At 38.4% G+C, this 18,426-nt stretch overlaps 2 protein-coding genes across 4 annotated transcripts in view; one reads left to right on the top strand and one right to left on the bottom strand.

The window, feature by feature from the left end:
- The window catches only part of NOC3L (NOC3 like DNA replication regulator), a 42,229-nt gene that overhangs the window by 23,195 nt on the left and 608 nt on the right, over window positions 1–18,426 (top strand). Inside the window, exons 19-21 of one of the 3 annotated variants that reach the window (XM_006211020.4) lie at window positions 341–438; window positions 3,385–3,469; window positions 3,820–4,233. In XM_006211020.4, coding sequence (XP_006211082.1) covers window positions 341–438; window positions 3,385–3,469; window positions 3,820–3,948 — 312 coding nt within the window. In that variant the 3' untranslated portion in view covers window positions 3,949–4,233. The other 2 variants (XM_072971652.1, XM_072971653.1) reach the window with 2 other exon arrangements.
- The window catches only part of PLCE1 (phospholipase C epsilon 1), a 299,846-nt gene continuing 289,273 nt past the window's right edge, over window positions 7,854–18,426 (bottom strand). The window contains exons 30-33 of the mRNA XM_072971645.1: window positions 18,123–18,281; window positions 17,152–17,370; window positions 11,884–12,096; window positions 7,854–9,124 (exon numbers count right to left, since the gene is read on the bottom strand). Of these exons, the coding sequence (XP_072827746.1) occupies window positions 11,908–12,096; window positions 17,152–17,370; window positions 18,123–18,281 (567 nt within the window). The 3' untranslated portion in view covers window positions 7,854–9,124; window positions 11,884–11,907. The remainder of the gene's footprint in view (window positions 9,125–11,883; window positions 12,097–17,151; window positions 17,371–18,122; window positions 18,282–18,426) is intronic.

Genomic DNA, 18,426 nt, shown 5'->3' with positions numbered 1-18,426 from the left:
TAGAGTGAGGCTTGTATGAAATATGTTTCAGGAAACCTGGTGTAAAAGAACTTTTTTTTCATTCTGAAAGAGAAATTGCTCTTTGATTTTTCTTTTTATACTGTAAAAAGGAAGACTAAGCAGCATTACTAGTATCTTGGTCATCAAACAGATTTGCAATCTGTTTGGAATCTGTTGGAATCCTGTGAGCAAAGATAGTGTTTTTTTCTGTAGGTATGTGGTTCTTAAGAATTACTTATGCATATGTGTTTTTTTTTTAAATAAGTGTTTATTAAAGTTTAGTTAGTGTTTTGTAAAATACTGACCTGTGCAAAATGTGGTTGTCCTGTTTCCCCTTCAGCGACATTACCATCCCATTGTGCAGAGATTTGCAGCGCACCTCATCGCTGGAGCCCCTTCTGAAGGCTCAGAAGCACTCAAACCAGAGTTGAGCCGGAGGTGGTGTTTAGCATTGCCTTATTATAGAACTTAAGATTTCAGTTGACAGCTATTTTTACTATGAGAAGTCTGTTTTAAAGTAGTAGATTTCAGAATGTAAAGTGCTTGTTGGTTATTCTGGATTTGGTCCACTTCATACTCCTGAATTAGTCTAAAGATAAGACATGATGACTGTGATTTTGCTAGTTTGTTCTGTGTAATCACTTAACAATGTTTGGGGGGGGGCGGCGGTCATAAAAAGTTTCACACATACAGATAAGTAGAAGAAAGTGAATCCCTGCACCCATTACTTAGGTTGAACAATTAATAAGGTAATGCCATATTTGCTTTATGTGAGGATCCATGAGTCCAGCCACAGTGAAACTCCTTTTTTTTAATCTCCCTGAATTGTTCTGCTAGGTCCAGAAATGAAGTTTCTCTCTTTGGCCCTCATGGCCATCTCTGTCCAGTGCCTCCTGACCTGTGAGAAGCTTGGGCTGGTACTTCCAGCCCTTACCCTGCACTCTCTTCCAGATGGGGGAAAGGGTCCTCCTAAAAGAAGCTTCTTTCCCACAAGTATTTATTCTGAAAAATTTCAGAAAGTACAGAGAAGTTGAAGCAGTGGTAACTACCTTCTTCTCCCCACAAAATCAATTAGGAAATACTTCAATTATACAGAAAAGAAGGGAAAATGGTATAAAAGACACCCTTGTAATATACCCACCACTCAGAATTAATATTTTGCTGTAAATTTTTCTCCTTTGCAAGCACACTGGTTTATTTTTTATTTTGAAACTTCTTTGGAGCAGAGAAAGATTCATTGCATAAGCCAAACAAGGAGAATGGTGTCTTGTGATCGGAAGACCTGAATTTCACTTACTGGTTTCTTTAAATCAGAGGTCACAGGTGACCTGTAGGCAAGATTTTCTGGCCTCTTCAAAGTTTGAACAAAAATCTAATTAGTTGCTATCTTTTAAATATTGAAAGAATTCACCTAAAAATCACATTTCTTGCTTCTCGAAATACTGAGCGATTTGGCAAAACAGGTCTATATTTTTACATGGCAATAGTCAGCTGCTGCCCTCTCTAAATGAGGCATAAATGTAATTTACCATAAACTCTTTTCCTTCTGGGTAAGATAGAGATAATCTTTGGCATTATTAAATAATAAAATGGACATTTACTTTTTTCATCCCTCATGCTTCCCACCTGTCCCCCAGCCTTGATTTTCAAAAGGAAAAAAGGAGAAAACGATTCTTTGTCACTTTCTTATGGTCCTTTCCTGGCATGATTTTATCAGAGATCTTGAACATTTGCCTCATTTATGCCAGAGTTTCATTTCCTGGTGGAATATGAGGAATGGGTTTATCCCAAAGGCTTGAGAAAGATGACTTATGGAGGGCCTCCCCTGGGGAGTGGAGCTGGGGACGTGAGCCTCATTGCAACCTTTGTAGGCCCTGGCCAGTGTCCTTTGGAGAATGGGAACCAACCCCAAATCATTAAGGATTCATTTACATGCTGTGGGTATAAACATTTATTCTGTCCTGATTGGCTTCTCCTTGCTTTCAGTCCAGGCAAACAACTGAAGGGTTGAGCTGTTTTAAATCTGTGAAGCATAACTCCATGCCTTATGCTCCGTGATTGAGTCACACTTAGTTGCATATCGTTCACATAACTGGTTGGGTTGGGATTTGATCACATTGAGCTTGAGGTCTTTTGCTTCTTTTTATCTAGGCCTATATTTCTAAATGTATTATCAGACCTTTCTGAGGTGGATTTAGTGGGATAATGTCATAGCATGAGGATTTAGAATTTATTTTATATAAGTGTATTTTGTTGATTTCCAAAGAAAACAAGAACACTAATTAGAAAAGATATATGCATCCCTATGTTCATTGCAACATTATTTACAATAGCCAAGCTATGGAGCAGCCTAAGTGCCCATCAACAGATGAGTGGATAAAGAAAACACACATACATACACACAATGGACTATACTCAGCCATAAAAAAGACTTAAATCTTGCCATTTGCAACAGCATAGACCTAGAGGGTATTATGCTACGTGAGAAAGAGAAAGACAAATACTGTATGATTTCACTCTAAAAACCAAAACAAAGAACAAACAAGAAATCAGAAACAGACATAGATACAGAGAACATGTAGTGGTTGACAAAGGGGAGGGGTATGGGGGAAGGAGAGAAGTAGATGAGGGCGATTAGGAGGTACAAACTTTCAGTTAGAAAATAAATGAGCCACAAGTATGAAAGGAACAGTGTGGGGAATACATTAAATAGTTATGTAACATATTTGATGACGGATAGTAACTAGACTTAACAGTGGTGATCATTTTGAAAAGTATAGAAATATCGAAACACTGTGTTGTGTAGCTGGAACTAATGTAGTGTTGTAGGTAAATTATACTTCAAAAGCAAACAAACTCAAAGAAAAAGTGATCAGATTTCTGGTTAACAGGAGAGGGAATTGGATGAAGGCAGTTAAAAGCTACAAACCTCCAATTACAACATAAATGAGTACTAGGGATGAAATGTACAACATGATAAATACAGTTAACACTGCTGTGTGTCATATATGAACATTGTTATGAGAGTAAATCTTAAGAGTCTCATAAGGAAAATTTTTTTTTCTATTTAGCTTTCTATCTATATGAGATCATAGTTAATCACTAAACTTTACTGATAATCACTTCATGATGTGAGTCAAATCATGTACACCTTAAACTTACGCAGTGCTCTATGTCAATTATATCTCAATAAAACTAGAAGATAAAAAACCTGGGACAAAGAACATTTTAAGGAGAAAAAAACAAAAGCAGGATTATGTTATACTTTAATATATGGGTTTAGAATAATATATGGATTTAGAATAATAAACATTTGGGTACAATCTATTTTCGAATTATACAGATATGATGGTATCTTTACGTTTCTGATATTTGTGATTATAGATCTGCTGCAGAACTTTTTGAGGCTTATAGCATGGCAGCAATGACATTCAATCCTCCTGTTGAATCTTCAAACTCCAAAAAGAAGGTATGTAATACTTTTCATTATATTTTTAAAAGATAAAATAAAAACTAAATTAGTATGTCTCTCAATAACTTATTTCAACTTGCTTACTTACTTTCTAGGTAGATTTTTTCATATTTAGCAGCTGATGGTAGGATGGATCTCTGGGGTTGGAATTCTGTAGAGGCAGTCATGAGACAGTTTTATTCAAAGTAAGACATGGCCCATATGTCCAAGACTTGACCCAGCACCTGTCATTGTTAAGTTTCATGCATTGGTTTGGTGTCAGTTGTTGCCATTTTTAGCTTTGCTCACAGCTTGGCTTTTGCTTATGGCATAAGAACTTTTAACTCATACTTTTAATATTTTTTTAGGATAAAGTTTTACAGGGGGATTCATTTTTGCATGAAGATTTAAATCAACTAGTCAAAAGACATTGCAATGAAGTTTCTACTCAGTTGCCTCTGGATTTCACCAAATATTTGGAAACATCACTACGGTAGTAGAAAAATGAAGAATCATTGGACTTTCTTGTATATTTGTGTGTGTATGCAGATGCCATAAAGATAGATTGTTAATTTGGGACCTTCTCCTTTTATACAAGGGAAACTTCCCAAGAAAATGAACAGAGGAGGAAGAATTACCCTTTGCATGGCACTGGGTTCTGTACCAATTCTGAAAATGTGCACAGGAAAATCCAGACCCTGAGATGGCTTTTTACCATTCAGTTACTTTTTATTACCAAATACTCTTTATAACCAGATAAATCTATTTTTATTGCAACACCATGATGGAAGTGAGAAATGTTCTAAATTTGAATGCATATATTTTTATGAAGATTTTTGAGAAAAGAAAAAAATAGCTTGAAATTGGAAGCCAGGTTCATTGGCTCTTACTGGATGATTTACTAGAAGTAACATAATTTGGCCTGTTTGAAAAAGAGAGTGTTCATCATGGCTACTTTCAAAGAAAGTTTGAATGGGATTCTAGTCTCTTCAAAGCTCTTCGCATTTTCTGACACTCTCTGGAGGGTGACGGGGGAAGAATTGCTCCCTGGTAGAAAAACCAAGTCTGAGACCTTAACCATTCTGTTTTAAGGATAAAGGGTACCCAGTGTAGGGCTTTTATTTATTTATTTTTTTTGTATGGATGAAATGCCTATTATGAATATAATTAAAAAGCAGTATTTTGTGTAATAGCTGTTGCCATGTTTTAGGAATGACCTATGAAATAAGAGTTCTAATGACCAGGTTATAAATATTCTCTTCTGTAAATAGTTGATAACACAGTGGCTTTTTTCTTTTTCTTATTCTTGTGACCTGAGAATCTTAAAAAAATGCACAGCAGTCCAACTGAATAGATCTCTTATTTCTTCAGAGCTATAGTAGCCTATTCTTTTGGTTGAGAGCTTGAAGTTTTTTCTTGTGAAGTAAATGAAAATAGAAAGTTCCTTTATCATTCCAGAAAGTAGAGAATATCAGCTTTATATAGTGCATGTTAATCATTTAGCATATTATATGTGGTTTGAAAAAGTGTTTTCTAAGGTTAGTTTTTTGGTTTGAGCTAATAATTTATTCATGATTTATTTTTGTATATAGTGTTAAGAGTATGTTCAATTTCAGTCTTCTACAGGTGGCTGTCCAGTTTTCCCTGCACCACTTATTGAAGACTCTGTCTTTTGACTCCATTGTATATTCTTGCCTACCTTGTTGTAGATTGACCATAAGTGCATGGGTATTTTTCTGTACTTTCTGTCCTGTTCCTTGGATCTATTTGTCTGTTTTTGTTCCAGTACCATTACTGTTTTTGATTACTGTAGCTTTGTAGTATAGTATGAAGTCAGGGATCATGATTCCCCTATCTCCATTCTCCTTCTTCAAGAATGTTTTGGCTATCCAGGGTCTTTTGTGTGTTTTCATACAGAGTTTTAACATTTTTTGTTCCAGCTCTGTGAAAAGTGTCATTGGTAACTTGATTGGGATTGCATTGAATCTGTATTTCCCTTGGGTAGTATGGCCATTTTAACAATATTGATTCTTCCAATTCAAGAACATGGTGTATCTTCCCATCAGTTTATGTCCTCTTCAGTTTCTTTCATCGGTGTCTTATGTAAGTTTTTGGAGTACATGTCCTTTGCTTCCTTGGGTTTATCCCTAGCTATTTTATTCTTTTTGGTGCATTGGTAAATGGTATTGTTTCCTTAATTTCTTTTTCTGCTATTTTGTTGTGAGTGTATAGAAATGCAACTGATTTCTGTACATTAATTTTGTATCCTGAGACTTTACCAAATTCACTGATAAGCACTAGTAGTTTTCTGGTTGCTTCTTTAGGGTTTTCTATGTATAGTATCATATCATCTGCAAACAGTGACAGTTTTACTTCTTCTTTTCCAATTTGGATTCCCTTTATTTCTTTTTCTTCTTTGATTGCTATGACTAGGACTTCCAAAACTATGTTGAGTAAAAGTGGTGAGAGTGGGCATCCTTGTCTTGTTCCTGATCTTAGAGGAAATGCTTTTAGCTTTTCACCATTAAGTATCATGTTAGCTGTGGGTTTGTCATATTATGGACTTTATTATGTTGAGGTATGTTCTGTCTTTGCCCACTTTCTGGAGAGTTTTCATCATAAATGGATGCTGAATTTTATCAAAAGCTTTTTCTCTGTCTATTGAGATTATCAGATGGTTTTTATTCTTCTATTTGTTAATGTGGTGTATCACATTGATTGATTTGCAGATACTGAAAAATCCTTGCATCTCTGAGATAAATCTCACTTGATCATGGTGTATGATCCTTTTAGTACATCATTGGAGTTGATTTGCTAATATTGAGAATTTTTGCATCTATATTCATTAGTGATATTGGCCTGTAATTTTCTTTTTTTGTGATATCTTTATCTGGTTTTAGTGTCAGGGTGATGATGGGCTCATAGAGTGAGTTTAGAAGTGTTCCTTCCTCTGCAGTTTTTTGAAACAGTTTCAGAAGAGTAGGTGTTAACTCTTCTCTAAATGTTTGGTAGAATTCACCTGTGAAGCCATCTAGTCCTGGACTTTTGCTTGAGTCTGGACTCCATATTTCCCCTAACTCAAGAATTTATAAATAACTTCCTTGCTAAGCATGACATGAAAAGAGGCGTTCCCTCAAGAAGGCACTTTCTGCCCAAATAATATTGTTACTTCCTACAGATTTATCTTCAGACTCATCCTTGATTCCTTCACACCCTTATATAGTCTTGTATTAGTTTGCAAAACAACCAATTCCAGTTGAGGTGACTGAGAGGAAGTTAATCTGTTTTTTCTAGCGTCACATATCACACTGGATTCTTATTGTAATCCTCCTTTGCCAGATACCATCTTAAAAGTTGGCACCACCTAACAGTGACAGAATTCACATTCCTTTTTGTTTTTAGTGAAGCGTCTTAAAATGTTTTTCCTCAAAATCTTGTAATAAGTGCAGCTTGCATATTTAGATTTTTTTTTTCCACATCAACTTTACTGATGAAAGTTTGCTACCTAGGTGTTTAGTAGTCTGAAACATGAAGTGGTAGTGTGTATGGTCTGGGTGGCTGTTTTAGATACAGTCTAAACAACAGGATCATTTCTTTCATTTGCTGTACTAACATAGCTGTATAGTTCAGAGCTCTAAATCAAAATTTCCTACTTTTGGCAAACACCAGATTGTGCTGGTTATTTGTAATAGTAGAGTAAACCCTTTACACTTAGAGCAATGTGTCCTTCCTAAAATCCTAAAGACGCAAATACAATAGAGGATGTGCTTTCCCCTCACAGTGGAATGAACAGCCAGGTAGATTGCAACCTGGGCAGTAGACCGGCTTCACTCACCTGCTAAAACCTCGTCTCCTATTCAGTCTTAAGGTACCTTAAGTTTCAGATTTTGTGCTATAGCAGAATCAGCTGTGGTAAGGGCCATGGGGTGGGATGGGGTGGGGCAGATCTTAGAGTCAAGGCCAAGTGATAAACTTAGTGAGACCAGTCGTGCTTTCCATCTGGTTACTCTGCACAGTTTTCATCTTGACTCTAGCCAGTTAGACCAGTAACTTAGTTTTTATTATATGGTAAGCCCAACCAGAGGAAAAAATGCCTGTTAGCTTTGAGAAGCTTCCCTTAAGTTTCTAGAATATTTTTAAAAATGAGGCAGCATTGTGCATTTGTTGTTGCATTTGTTGATTTATAAAGGAACATGGAGCACTATACAAATGACATCAAACTGGAATATCCTGAATTGTGTTGACAAGCAAATGGTAGTTCTTCTAGCATTAAGGCTTTGAGTCAGTAAGAACTTCCAACAACATGAAAGCTATGTCATGTGTTTTTAACATTTCTCTTAGAGTATGCAAAGACCTTGGCAATTGCTTTATTCATTTTTATGGTGAAAAACTCAAGCAAAGGTTAGGATTTTTGGTGTGTTTTATAATTTGAAGAAAAATGTCTTAAATTTTAATGTTAATAGATAACATTTGGATTTTACTTTAGAGGAACACACATTTCATTTTAAGTCATAATTTGTCTCATACCAAGAATAGGAAGAATCCTTTACACTTACATGATAGTTTTATACAGCAAGGCTTTTAAATTAATTTACATTAAGTGGCAAGTTTGACTTGGAGCAATAGCTCTTCACTGTAATGAAACTGAAGCTTGTTTACAGGAAATTCTGGCCTATTTCAGCTGTTTAGAGCGTACATTTACTTTTTAGGAGATTTGTCTTCAAATAGTGAGATAGAGCCACTGATGCTTCTAATCCATAGGCAATATCAAGAAAGCTATGAATAATAAATACACAAGTACAGTGTCAGTACAAACCTTGCAAAATAAATAAACACCAACTCAATCTACTTTTGCTTTAAAAATATGGCTAAGTTTCTTTTTAAGATGACACAACTCAGTAGGTATTAAATTACACATTATTCTAAATTCACTTTGTGGAAACCCAAAGTGGGACAGTCTGTGACTATATAGGGAATAAACTTAAAAAAACCCAGCATCATTCTACATGTAAAAAAATCCTACAGAAAAGTACACTATGGTACACAACATAGAAACTAAACTGAATTACTTTTTAATGAATCTTACAGGACATATTTACATTTGCAATGCCCCAAAGCTTCCAACTCCCAGCCATGAAAAGTATGACTGAACTAGCTTGCTTGTTTTCAGATCTCTGTGCCTCTTTTCCCAGTTAGAAAACTTCTAAGTCAGGTCAGCAAACTAGGGCCCTTGGGCCAAATCCAGCTTACCACCTGTTTTTGTGTGGGGAAAAAAAGGACTATGACGTGAAAACTGTATGAAATTCCACTTTCAGTGTCTAAATAGCTTTATTAGAGCACAGCCCCGCTCAGTCACGTGTGTGTGACCTGCGGCGCTTCTGCTCTGAAGCAGCTGAGCCAAGTAGCTGCAAGAGACTGTGTAGCCATAAAGCCTAGAATGTTTACTGTCTAGCCCTTTACTACGTTTGCTGACCTTTGTTCTAAGTCAATTATTGCAAGCTTAGCAATGGTTTTTCCAGCTGTTGGCGTGGGTAACCAGGCTGGGCCTCCCTGTGTCACTCCTCAGGAGACTGGTTGGCAGCCCTGTGCCATTCTGCTTGACCTCAAGGTGGACCTCACGTCACGTGTGAAGAAGGCGTCAGAAAGTTCAGAAGTCAATTTCCAGTTTTAAGTCTAGTGAAAAAAAAAAAGAAGATTAATTTGTTTCCACCATGTTCGTTCCTGACTTTAACTTCTTGCTGAAAGAGCTTCACCTGTAAGGTTGTACACATAGGCTTGTTAGTCTACTTAAAGTGAAGGAGCAGAAACAGTCACAGTGTAGCAAGGGTTTCGTGTTGTTTAGCCAACAGAAACCCACAACCCTGGCGGCCAGGTTTTGGGGAGAGACTAGTTCCTATAAATCCAGTGTTATAATGCAATGTTCCTGGGAGGTGGAACATAAGGCTATTTTGGTCCCAGAACACCATGTTCTTTAGAAAAGTTTTTTTTTTTAACCACAATTAAACTGTTCAACTTTAAAAACAAAAAAGTGGAACTCTTTCAACTAGTTACGTGTATTACTTCAGCTAATCGGTAAATAATTTCTTGTTTAGAAATTCCTAGATTATTATTAGGGGGTAACTCTTCAAACTTTAGAGGCGAATATTTCAGAGTAGATAATGTGAACTACTAACGTCACTCAGAAAGTAATAAAAATACTAAACTTGTTTTCTTATGAGCATATACAGAAAGGCCCTTTGTATTCACAGTGCTCTTTTTTGGAAACACCCTTTGTGAAGTTAATAACATGGGATGTATATTCCCTTAGATGCAGTAATGGCTATTTTTATTATTTTATCAGTGGCTATGAAATATAGTTGATTAACAATGTATTAATTACTGATGTTCAGCATAGTGATAAGTGTGTGTGTGTGTGTGTGTGTGTATATATTCCTTTTCATATTCTTTATTATTATAAGCTATTACAAGGTACTAAATATAGTTCCCTGTGCTATACTGTCAGACCTTGTTTAAATATAGTAGTTAGTATCTGCAAATCCCTAACTCCCAATTCATCCCTCCCCCACCGTCTTTCCCCACTGGAAACCATAAGTTTGTTTTCTGTGTCTGTGAGTCTGTCTCTGTTGGTAAATAAGATCGTGTCTCTCTCTCTTTTTTTTTTTTTTTTTGATTCCTCAGTGGCTATTTTAAATAGAAGCTTTCCTAAGTTTAAGGAAAGATGCGAGTCTAACTCTGAATGTCTGCTGCTGTAGGAAAACTGAATCCAAAGACAATCATCTAAATCATCACTCTCCCTACTCTCCTAAAATATAAGCAATTAGTAATGCTCATCGTAGCAAGCATATTATTTTTAAGTCAAATTGCTAGCAGAGTTGTATTCTTATGTACTTAATCTTCTAGCACTCTAAAGGCTCCTTATGTGCAGAGTATGGTTTCACTGTGTTATTACGGAGGTTATAATACAGAGGTGTGTATAACATTATCACACCTATGATTTATCTGATACTAAGTTCTTGATATGGAAAACAGTATTTTAAATTTTGATCACTGTCCTTAGGGCATGCTCACAGACCCATTACTGTGGTGAGCCATTTTTCCAAAAGTTGGAGAGGCTTGATGTGGTGCTTAGCCCTAAAGCTCACCTGGCTTTTGGAGAAGGCGTTGACTGTCCCAGTGACACTGGGGCAGAAATGGAAGTGAGTCTGGAACTTTATAAATGGGACACCAGATGTACTGCAACAGAAAATGGGTGCTGAGCCTTCTGAGAGTCTGAACAGCCCAGGCCTTCACTATTCTGTGCATATTCATGATTATCTGATGGTATGTGATGTGGTTTGCTGCCACAGTGCCGAGATCTCTTCCTGGTAAGTCTGCATAGAGGATCTGAACAACCCTGACTCTTCTTGACCTGAATAGTTGGATGTGCAGATGTTCTGAAGGAGGTGTTGTCCTGTATTTGGCCTTGTCTGTGTTGAAAGAGCTTTCTTTGTAAGTACATATGGGGCACCAATTGTTTTAGGAGTTGCTCCATAAAAGTAGAAACATGGGCTCAATATATGGGGCCTTCTTTGGGGCTGTTATAAAGCAAACTTAGGCCTGTCAAGAGGCATCCATGAATTCTTTAATTATGAGCTTCCATAATTTTATATAAGAAATATCTGCTTGTGATAAAGACAAGATGATGAAACTCCACAGTATAACAATGACTTTACTGTGCTTTTGGTCTCTTGTGAATTTTAATTTTTGAAACTGTGATGAAACAGGTGAAAAGTGGGCTTTAATCCTCCCTTGGGTTCATTAAGAAACTCAGTGAGTGAAAAGAAATCTATGGTTTGTTCTCTTCAGATGCTTTTTTTTTTTAAATTCAGGTTCCATATAAATTGTTTAAGATAGAATGAAACTCATTCAGTATGTGAATACCAAGTAGTGAGTTGGCTACCAAAGGCATGATTTACTGCCGGCTGTTATGTCATTTTGCTTTCTTTTTAATCATCACATCCTGGATGCCAGATTTTTACTTTTTAATTGAGGCAGAAGAAGCTGAAGTTGCTGAGGCTAAATCAAACCTAAATTAGAACATCAAACTGAAAATCCAAAGGAGTAGAAGCTGAATGACCCAGAGCAGCCCTTCAAGAATGTTAACATGAGTTACCAGGAACTAAGACAGTTCTATGTCTGATGAACTAAAGCAGCTGTAGTTTGGACAAGTCTGTTACCCTCTTGGGGCCTTTAGTCATCTACAAAATAAGGAGATCTAAAATTGAAGTGCTGAAGTTATGTGTATCTTCAGAGCCCTTTTCCTGGAGGGTACCATTCCTGCCTGCCTCAGGGGACATCCTCCTCTTGGAAAAGATGAAAGGTACTGCAAACTATGCCTTATAAAGTGGCGTAAGCTGACCCCCATTTCCAAGCTGTGCAGTGACTCAATATACCTGGGTGAAACGTGCTACCCTCGCTCACTGTCGATAGTCCATCGCATCACCAGAGGACAAGCTGCTCACAGGTTTCTCCTCCTTGTTTTGGACATTTTCTGAGGCCAAGACCTGAGAAGGTGATGTGAGTCCTCGGGGCTGTTTTGTTGACTTGGTGAGCTTCTTGAGTTCACTTGCAAAAGAGATGCCTTTTCTTTTGTCTTCTCGGGATGCCTGTGGAAACAAAGAACTTGCCATTGATATTAAGTTAAACCAGGCTCCTCAATCACATGACACTGTATCCAGAAAAGAGCCCTCTCTTTTCTCTGTAGTGAGAACTTTGGAAAGAAAGGCCAAGGGACTCGCATCTCTGGACTGCTTAAGCACAGAGGGAATGTGTTTCTTTTCACACAGTGAAAACAGAGCCAAACAATATGCCTCCAACTTCTTTCCTTTCTAAAAAAATTTTTTTAATTTATTATTATTATTGTTTCTTTTATTTTTTATTGAAGTGTAGTTGATTTACAATGTGAGTTTCAGATGTACATCCAGCAAAGTGATTCAGTTAAATGTACACATACTTTCTTTTCAGATTCTTTTCTGTTAAGTTTCTTTTTTTAATTTTTACTAAAAAAAGTTTTTATTGAAGTATAGTCAATTTACAATGTTGTGTCAACTTCTGGTGTACAGCATGTTTCAGTCATACATATATATACATATGTTTGTTTTCATATTTTTTTCATTATAGGTTACTATAAGATATTGAATATAGTTCCCTGTGCTATACAGTATAAACTTGTTTATCTATTTTGTATATAGTAGTTAGTATTTGCAAATCTCGAGTTCCCAATTTATCCCTTCCCGCCTCCTACCCCTCTGGTAACCATAAAAAATTTTTACTATGTCTATGAGTCTATTATATCTGTTTTGTAAATAAGTTCATTTGTCATTTTTTTTAGATTCCACATATAAGTGATATCATATGGTAGTTTTCCTCTTTCTGGTTTACTTCACATAGAATGACAATCTGGAGGTCTATCCATGTTCCTGCAAATGTCATTATTTTATTCTTTTTTATGGCTGAGTAGTATTCCATAAATATACCACAGCCTTTTTATCTAGTCATCTGTTGATGAACATTTAGGTTGTTTCCATATCTTGGCTATTGTAAATAGTGCTGCTATGAACATTTGAATTAAAGTTCCCTCTGGATACATGGCCAGGAGTGGGACTGCTGGATCATATGGTAAGTCTATTTTTAGTTTTTTGAGGAATCACTTTACTGTTTTCCATAATGGCTATACCAAATTACATTCCCACCAACAGTATAGGAGGGTTCCCTTTTCTCTACACCCTCTCCAGCATTTATTGTTTGTGAACTTTTGAATGATGGCCATTCTGACTGGTGTGAGGTGATACCTCATTGTAGTTTTGATTTGCTTTCTCTGATAATTAGTCATATTGAGATTTTTTTCATGTGCCTACTGGCCATTTGGATGTCTTCATTGGAGAATTGCTTGTTTAGGTCTCCTGCCCATTTTTGGATTGGGTTGTTTCTTTTTTCATTATTAAGTTGTATGAGCTGTTTATGTAGTCTGGAAATTAAGCCCCTGTCAGTCTCATCTTTTGCAAATACTTTCTCCCAATCCATAGGATGTCTTTTTGTTTTGCTTATGGTTTCCTTTGCTGTACAAAAGCTTATGGGTTTAGTTAGGTCCCATTAGTTTATTTTTGCTTTTATTTCTATTGCCTGGGTAGACTGCCCTAGGAGAACATTGCTAAGGTTTATGTCAGATAATGTTTTGCCTATGTTTTCTTCTAAGAGGTTTATAGTGTCTTGTCTTATGTTTAATTCTTTAAGCCATTTTGAGTTTATTTTTGTGTATGGTGTGAGGGAATGTTCTAAGTTCAGTGATTTACATACTGCTGTCTAGTTTTCCCAACACCATTTGCTGAAGAGACTGTCTTTACTCCATTGTATATTCTTGCCTCCTCTGTTGAAGATTAATTGACCAAAAGTCTGTGGGTTTATTTCTGGGCTCTCTATTCTGTTCCATGGACCCATATGTCTGTTTTTGTACCAGCCCATGCTGTTTTGATTACGGTAGCTTTGTAGTATTGTCTGAAGTCTGGGAGGGTTATTCCTCCAGGTTCATTCTTTTTCTTCAATATTGCTTTGGCAATTCTGGGTCTTTTGTGATTCCACATAAATTTTATTATGATTTGTTCTAGTTCTGTGAAAAATGTCCTGGGTAATTTGACAGGGACTGCATTAAACCTTAGATTGCCTTAGGTAGTATGACCATTTTAACAGTATTAATTCTTACAATCCAAGAACATGCGATACCTTCCCATTTCTTTAAGTCATCTTTAATTTCCTTAGCCAATGTTTTGTAGTTCTGTGTTTAAGTTTTGACTTCCTTGGTCAGATTTATTCCTAAGTATTTTACTTTTTTGGATGCAATTTTAAAAGGGATTGAACCCAGGACCTTTTGCATACTAAGCATGCCCTCTACCACTGAGCTATACCCTTCCTCTTATGCTGAGATATGTTCCCTCTATACCCACTTTGGTTAGAGTTTTTATCATAAATGAATTTTATCAAATATTTTTTCTGCATGTATTCAGATGATCATGTGATTTTGTCCTTTCTCTTGTTGATGTGGTGTATCATGTTGATTGATTTATGTATGTTAAACCATCCTTGTGTCCCTGGGATGAACCCAACTTGATCATGGTGTATAATCTTTTTTATGCATTGGATTCTGTTTGCTAAGGTTTTGTTGAGGATTTTTGCATCTATGTTCATCAATGATATTGGCCTCTAGTTTTCTTTATTAGTAGTGTCTCTGTCTTGCTTTGGTGTCAGGGTGATGGTGACTTCATAGAATGAGTTTGCAAGTATTCCCTCCTCTTTAGCCTTTTGGAAGAGTTTGGGAAGGATCGGTATGAGCTCTTTGTTTGATAGAAGTCCCCAGTGAAGCCATCTGGTCCTAGACCTTGTTTGCAGGGAGGTTTTTTATTGCTGATTCTATTTTACTTCTAGTGATAGATCTATTCAAATGATTTATTTCTTCTTGATTCAGTTTTGGTGGACTATATGTTTCTAGAAACTTGTCCATTTCTCCTAGGTTGTTCAATTTATTGCCATATAGTTGTTCATAGTATTCTCTTAGGATTTTTTGTATTTCTGTGGTGTTCGTTGCCCCTTACACTGCTTTCATTGGTTTTTACTTGCTTTTCTATCTGCCGTTCTGATTGGGTGATTTCTGTTACCCTATCTTCTAAGTCACTTATTCGTTCCTCTGCATTATCTAGTCTGCTTTTGACTGCCTTTGTCTCAGCTCTTACCTCATCCATTGTTGTATTTTTAATTGGCTCCTCTTTGTAGTTTCTATTTCCTTTTTATAGTATTCTGCATCTCTGTCATAGTCTCTTATTTCCTTCAGTGCTTTTATCACCCCCTTTTTGAAGTCATGGTCTAGACTGTTCAGGTCTATCTTATTGTTCATTCTTTCAGGGGACTTTTCTTGTTCTTGTAATTGGGAGTGGTTCCTCTGCTTCTTCATTTTACTTATATTTCTCTGGCTTTATGGATTTAGGAGTATCAGTTATCTACTGTGGTCTTGAAGGGCTGCTTTTTTTTTTTAATTTAAAGTGGGAGCATTCTTGTGTAGACTGTGCCTATTTAATAGTTTTTTTTGTGAGGGCTGTTCTTTGTATTGACAGTCTTTCTTCCATGTGTTCCCTTTGATTGGGGGTGTGGTTGGTGCTGTGGTGATCAGAGCCTGCCCTCGTTGTTGAACGGGCCCTCCTTTTTTGTTCTGTGGTTGTCACAGTCCTGATGGGCTGGCTGGGTCTGCTCCCCTGTGGCTGGAATAGAGGCTTCCAGATCTGTTTCTGAGCTATGGTGTATTGCAGGCAGGGTTGGAGCACTTCAGCTGGGAAGAAGAGCTGCTACTTATACCTCCACAGGAGAAGTCTACCAGGCAGTGCCCTCTGTGGTATTGTCTGTCACTTGTTATGTGGGCTTACAAAGTACTCTTTGTTCATGCTGTCCTTGTCCCCACTGTAGGCACAGAAATGTCAACCATCTGCCCTGGTGTCCACCAGGTTCTGCACCTGCAACCAGTGCAGATCTGCCAATGTCAGGTGCGAGGACCAGCCGTAGTGAGCATGCAGTCATAGACCTGAATCTGTGGCGCACCACAGGGTTAAGTGTAGACCCCAGCCCTGCCTCCGTGTACAGTACAGTATGCTGGCCTGTTATAAGTGCCATATCTGTACCCACCGTGGGCCAGAACTCTGCTTACTGCCTGTTCGTCACAGAGGCACACGTCCAAAGGCACCAGTGGGGCTCCCGCCTCTGAAGCTGCAGGGCCCCTGGGTATGGATTCAGCTTTCAGCCCTGCCTCTGCCCTGGAGCCTCGCAGCAGCAATGTGATTGCTATGACAAAGCCCCACCAACAAACAATGGAGTCAAGCAGAGACAGTGGCTATGGCTTGGCTGCACTGTGCCCCTCCCCTCCCCTCGCACCAGCAGCAGTGCTTTTTTATGGGGGTCCCAGGCTGCTCTATTCCACACACATTCCCAGCCACAGCTCACACTGCCTTCCAGTGCCCTCTAAGGCTGTCTCTGTGCAGCAGGCCATAGCCCTCTACCCTGGCTCCTCACCAGTCTCCAGCAGCCAGTCCCGGCTTGTCCCTGCTGGCTCGCGTCTAAGGCTGGGGGTTCTCAGGGATGCTCCATGCCAGTTTCTCTTAGTTCTGCCTGCCAGACAGCTGCCACTTTCCCCTCCAAGCCTCGGAAGCTTGGCTTCTGTCCCCACTGACCTTCTGGCTGGAGGGGAGCGTCCCAGCGTGAGGGTGCCTTTCTCACTTTGCCGTTCCCTCCCCATGGACCGGTGCTGCACCGACTTCCTTTTTCTTTCTTTTTTTCTCCTACTGGTTTTTGTGAGGAATCCTACTCTACTTCAAAAGTGAGAGACACTCTGCCAGAGTTCAGTAGGTGTTCTGTGCGATTCTGTGGGTCTGCAGATGTAACTCTTGATGTATCTGTGGGAGGGGGGCGAGCTGTGAGCCCCACTACTCTGCCATCTTGGCACTCTCCTTCCATTATATGCTATTAGAAGAAACTGAATATAGTTCCCTGTGCTATACAGTACGTCCTTGCCAACTGCCTTGACTCAGGAACTTTCTCCTAGATATCACTAGCTCCTGAATTTGATTACAATGTAGTTATGAATATCGAATAATTTGTGAAGATAGCAAAGTAACTTTGAACTTTACCTGCACCTGTTCCTTTAGCTTAAGGATGAATTTTCCTGCCCCTTTCCACTTGTTTTGGGCTTGAAACACGCACTCCTGATCCAAAAGGACACGCTGGGAGGACTTAGGGGTAGAAGACTTCTTGTTGGCTGTGTCTTTCACCACCTCTTCCAAAAGCACATAGTCACTTGGGTTGGGGTTGCTCAGGATGCTATAGGAATATTTGGCTTTGCATAAAGTCTGAAAGATAAGTTATGATCAACTGAATAAAGACACAGTATCTCCAACGCTTGCATTCACTGTAAAAGAGACTTTAAGGTGGAAAAATGTCACAGACTTTTAGAGATGGAGGGGATCCTTCAGATCACGTCATCCCACTTCTCATTTCACATGTATGCAGCTGTAGCTTATGTGTACTTTCCCACGTTGCCTCATTTAGTTTTACAATGGTCCATGTTTTAGGTGTACCTTCCCCATTTACACACAAGGAAAATTAAGCTTACAGAGGTCAAGCAGATCTAGAGTCTGTGCTGGTAACCATTATGCTATACCACTTTTCAAAAGAGTGTTTAATAAACAAAAACTGTGACAGGGCTTCTAAAGAAGGAAACAGAGTTCTCTGAAGCCATGTATACAGAGAAGCATGACCAGAAGGAGGGGCAAGGTCAGAGGAGGCCTCCAGCATGGCCTTGGAAGGATCCCTGAGACATGGTCATGAGGTGCTGGCTTAGGCCTCTGTGGGATGATGAAATTCCTACTCTGCAGCGCCACCTCCTACAGCTTTATCAAGGCTTCACAGAGCACCTGACTCACAGTAGATACTAGGCAAGTGTCTGTGGAAGGAATGAATATTTTCCAGCTTCAAGAGGCACACTTGCCCTTTTCAGGTCCCCACTGTTCTAGCACTTTGTTCACAAAATGAGCTGACATCAGATTGGTCCCAATAGTTCACACTAAGGACAGGATGGAAGTGAGGGAGGGGAGGCCGGCACCTGCTGAATGACGTCCTGCGCGGTGCTGATGCGGGGTGCTTTGATGACTGTTCGAGGTTGCTCTGGAGACACGTCATGCACTTGGACAAAGAAACTCTCCTCCTCTGAGCTCAAGATCACCTCCTTGTCATCCTGAACAGTGCTTTTCTCTTCCAGGTTCTATGTATGAGTAAATGGTAAGATGATGGAGAATAAGGAAAAGAAAATCTAGCAAAAATTTGAGTGGATCTTGGTAATGTGAAAACAACGTCTTAGCTTTATATTCCATATGCCAGTTAATATTTCATAAACTATTCTAAAAGGA

Source organism: Vicugna pacos, chromosome 11, assembly GCF_048564905.1.
Source record: "Vicugna pacos chromosome 11, VicPac4, whole genome shotgun sequence".
In the NCBI taxonomy this organism is placed as follows: domain Eukaryota; kingdom Metazoa; phylum Chordata; class Mammalia; order Artiodactyla; family Camelidae; genus Vicugna; species Vicugna pacos.
The sequence above is the reverse complement of the archived record's forward strand: the minus strand, read 5'-3'. Positions and strand labels throughout refer to the sequence as shown.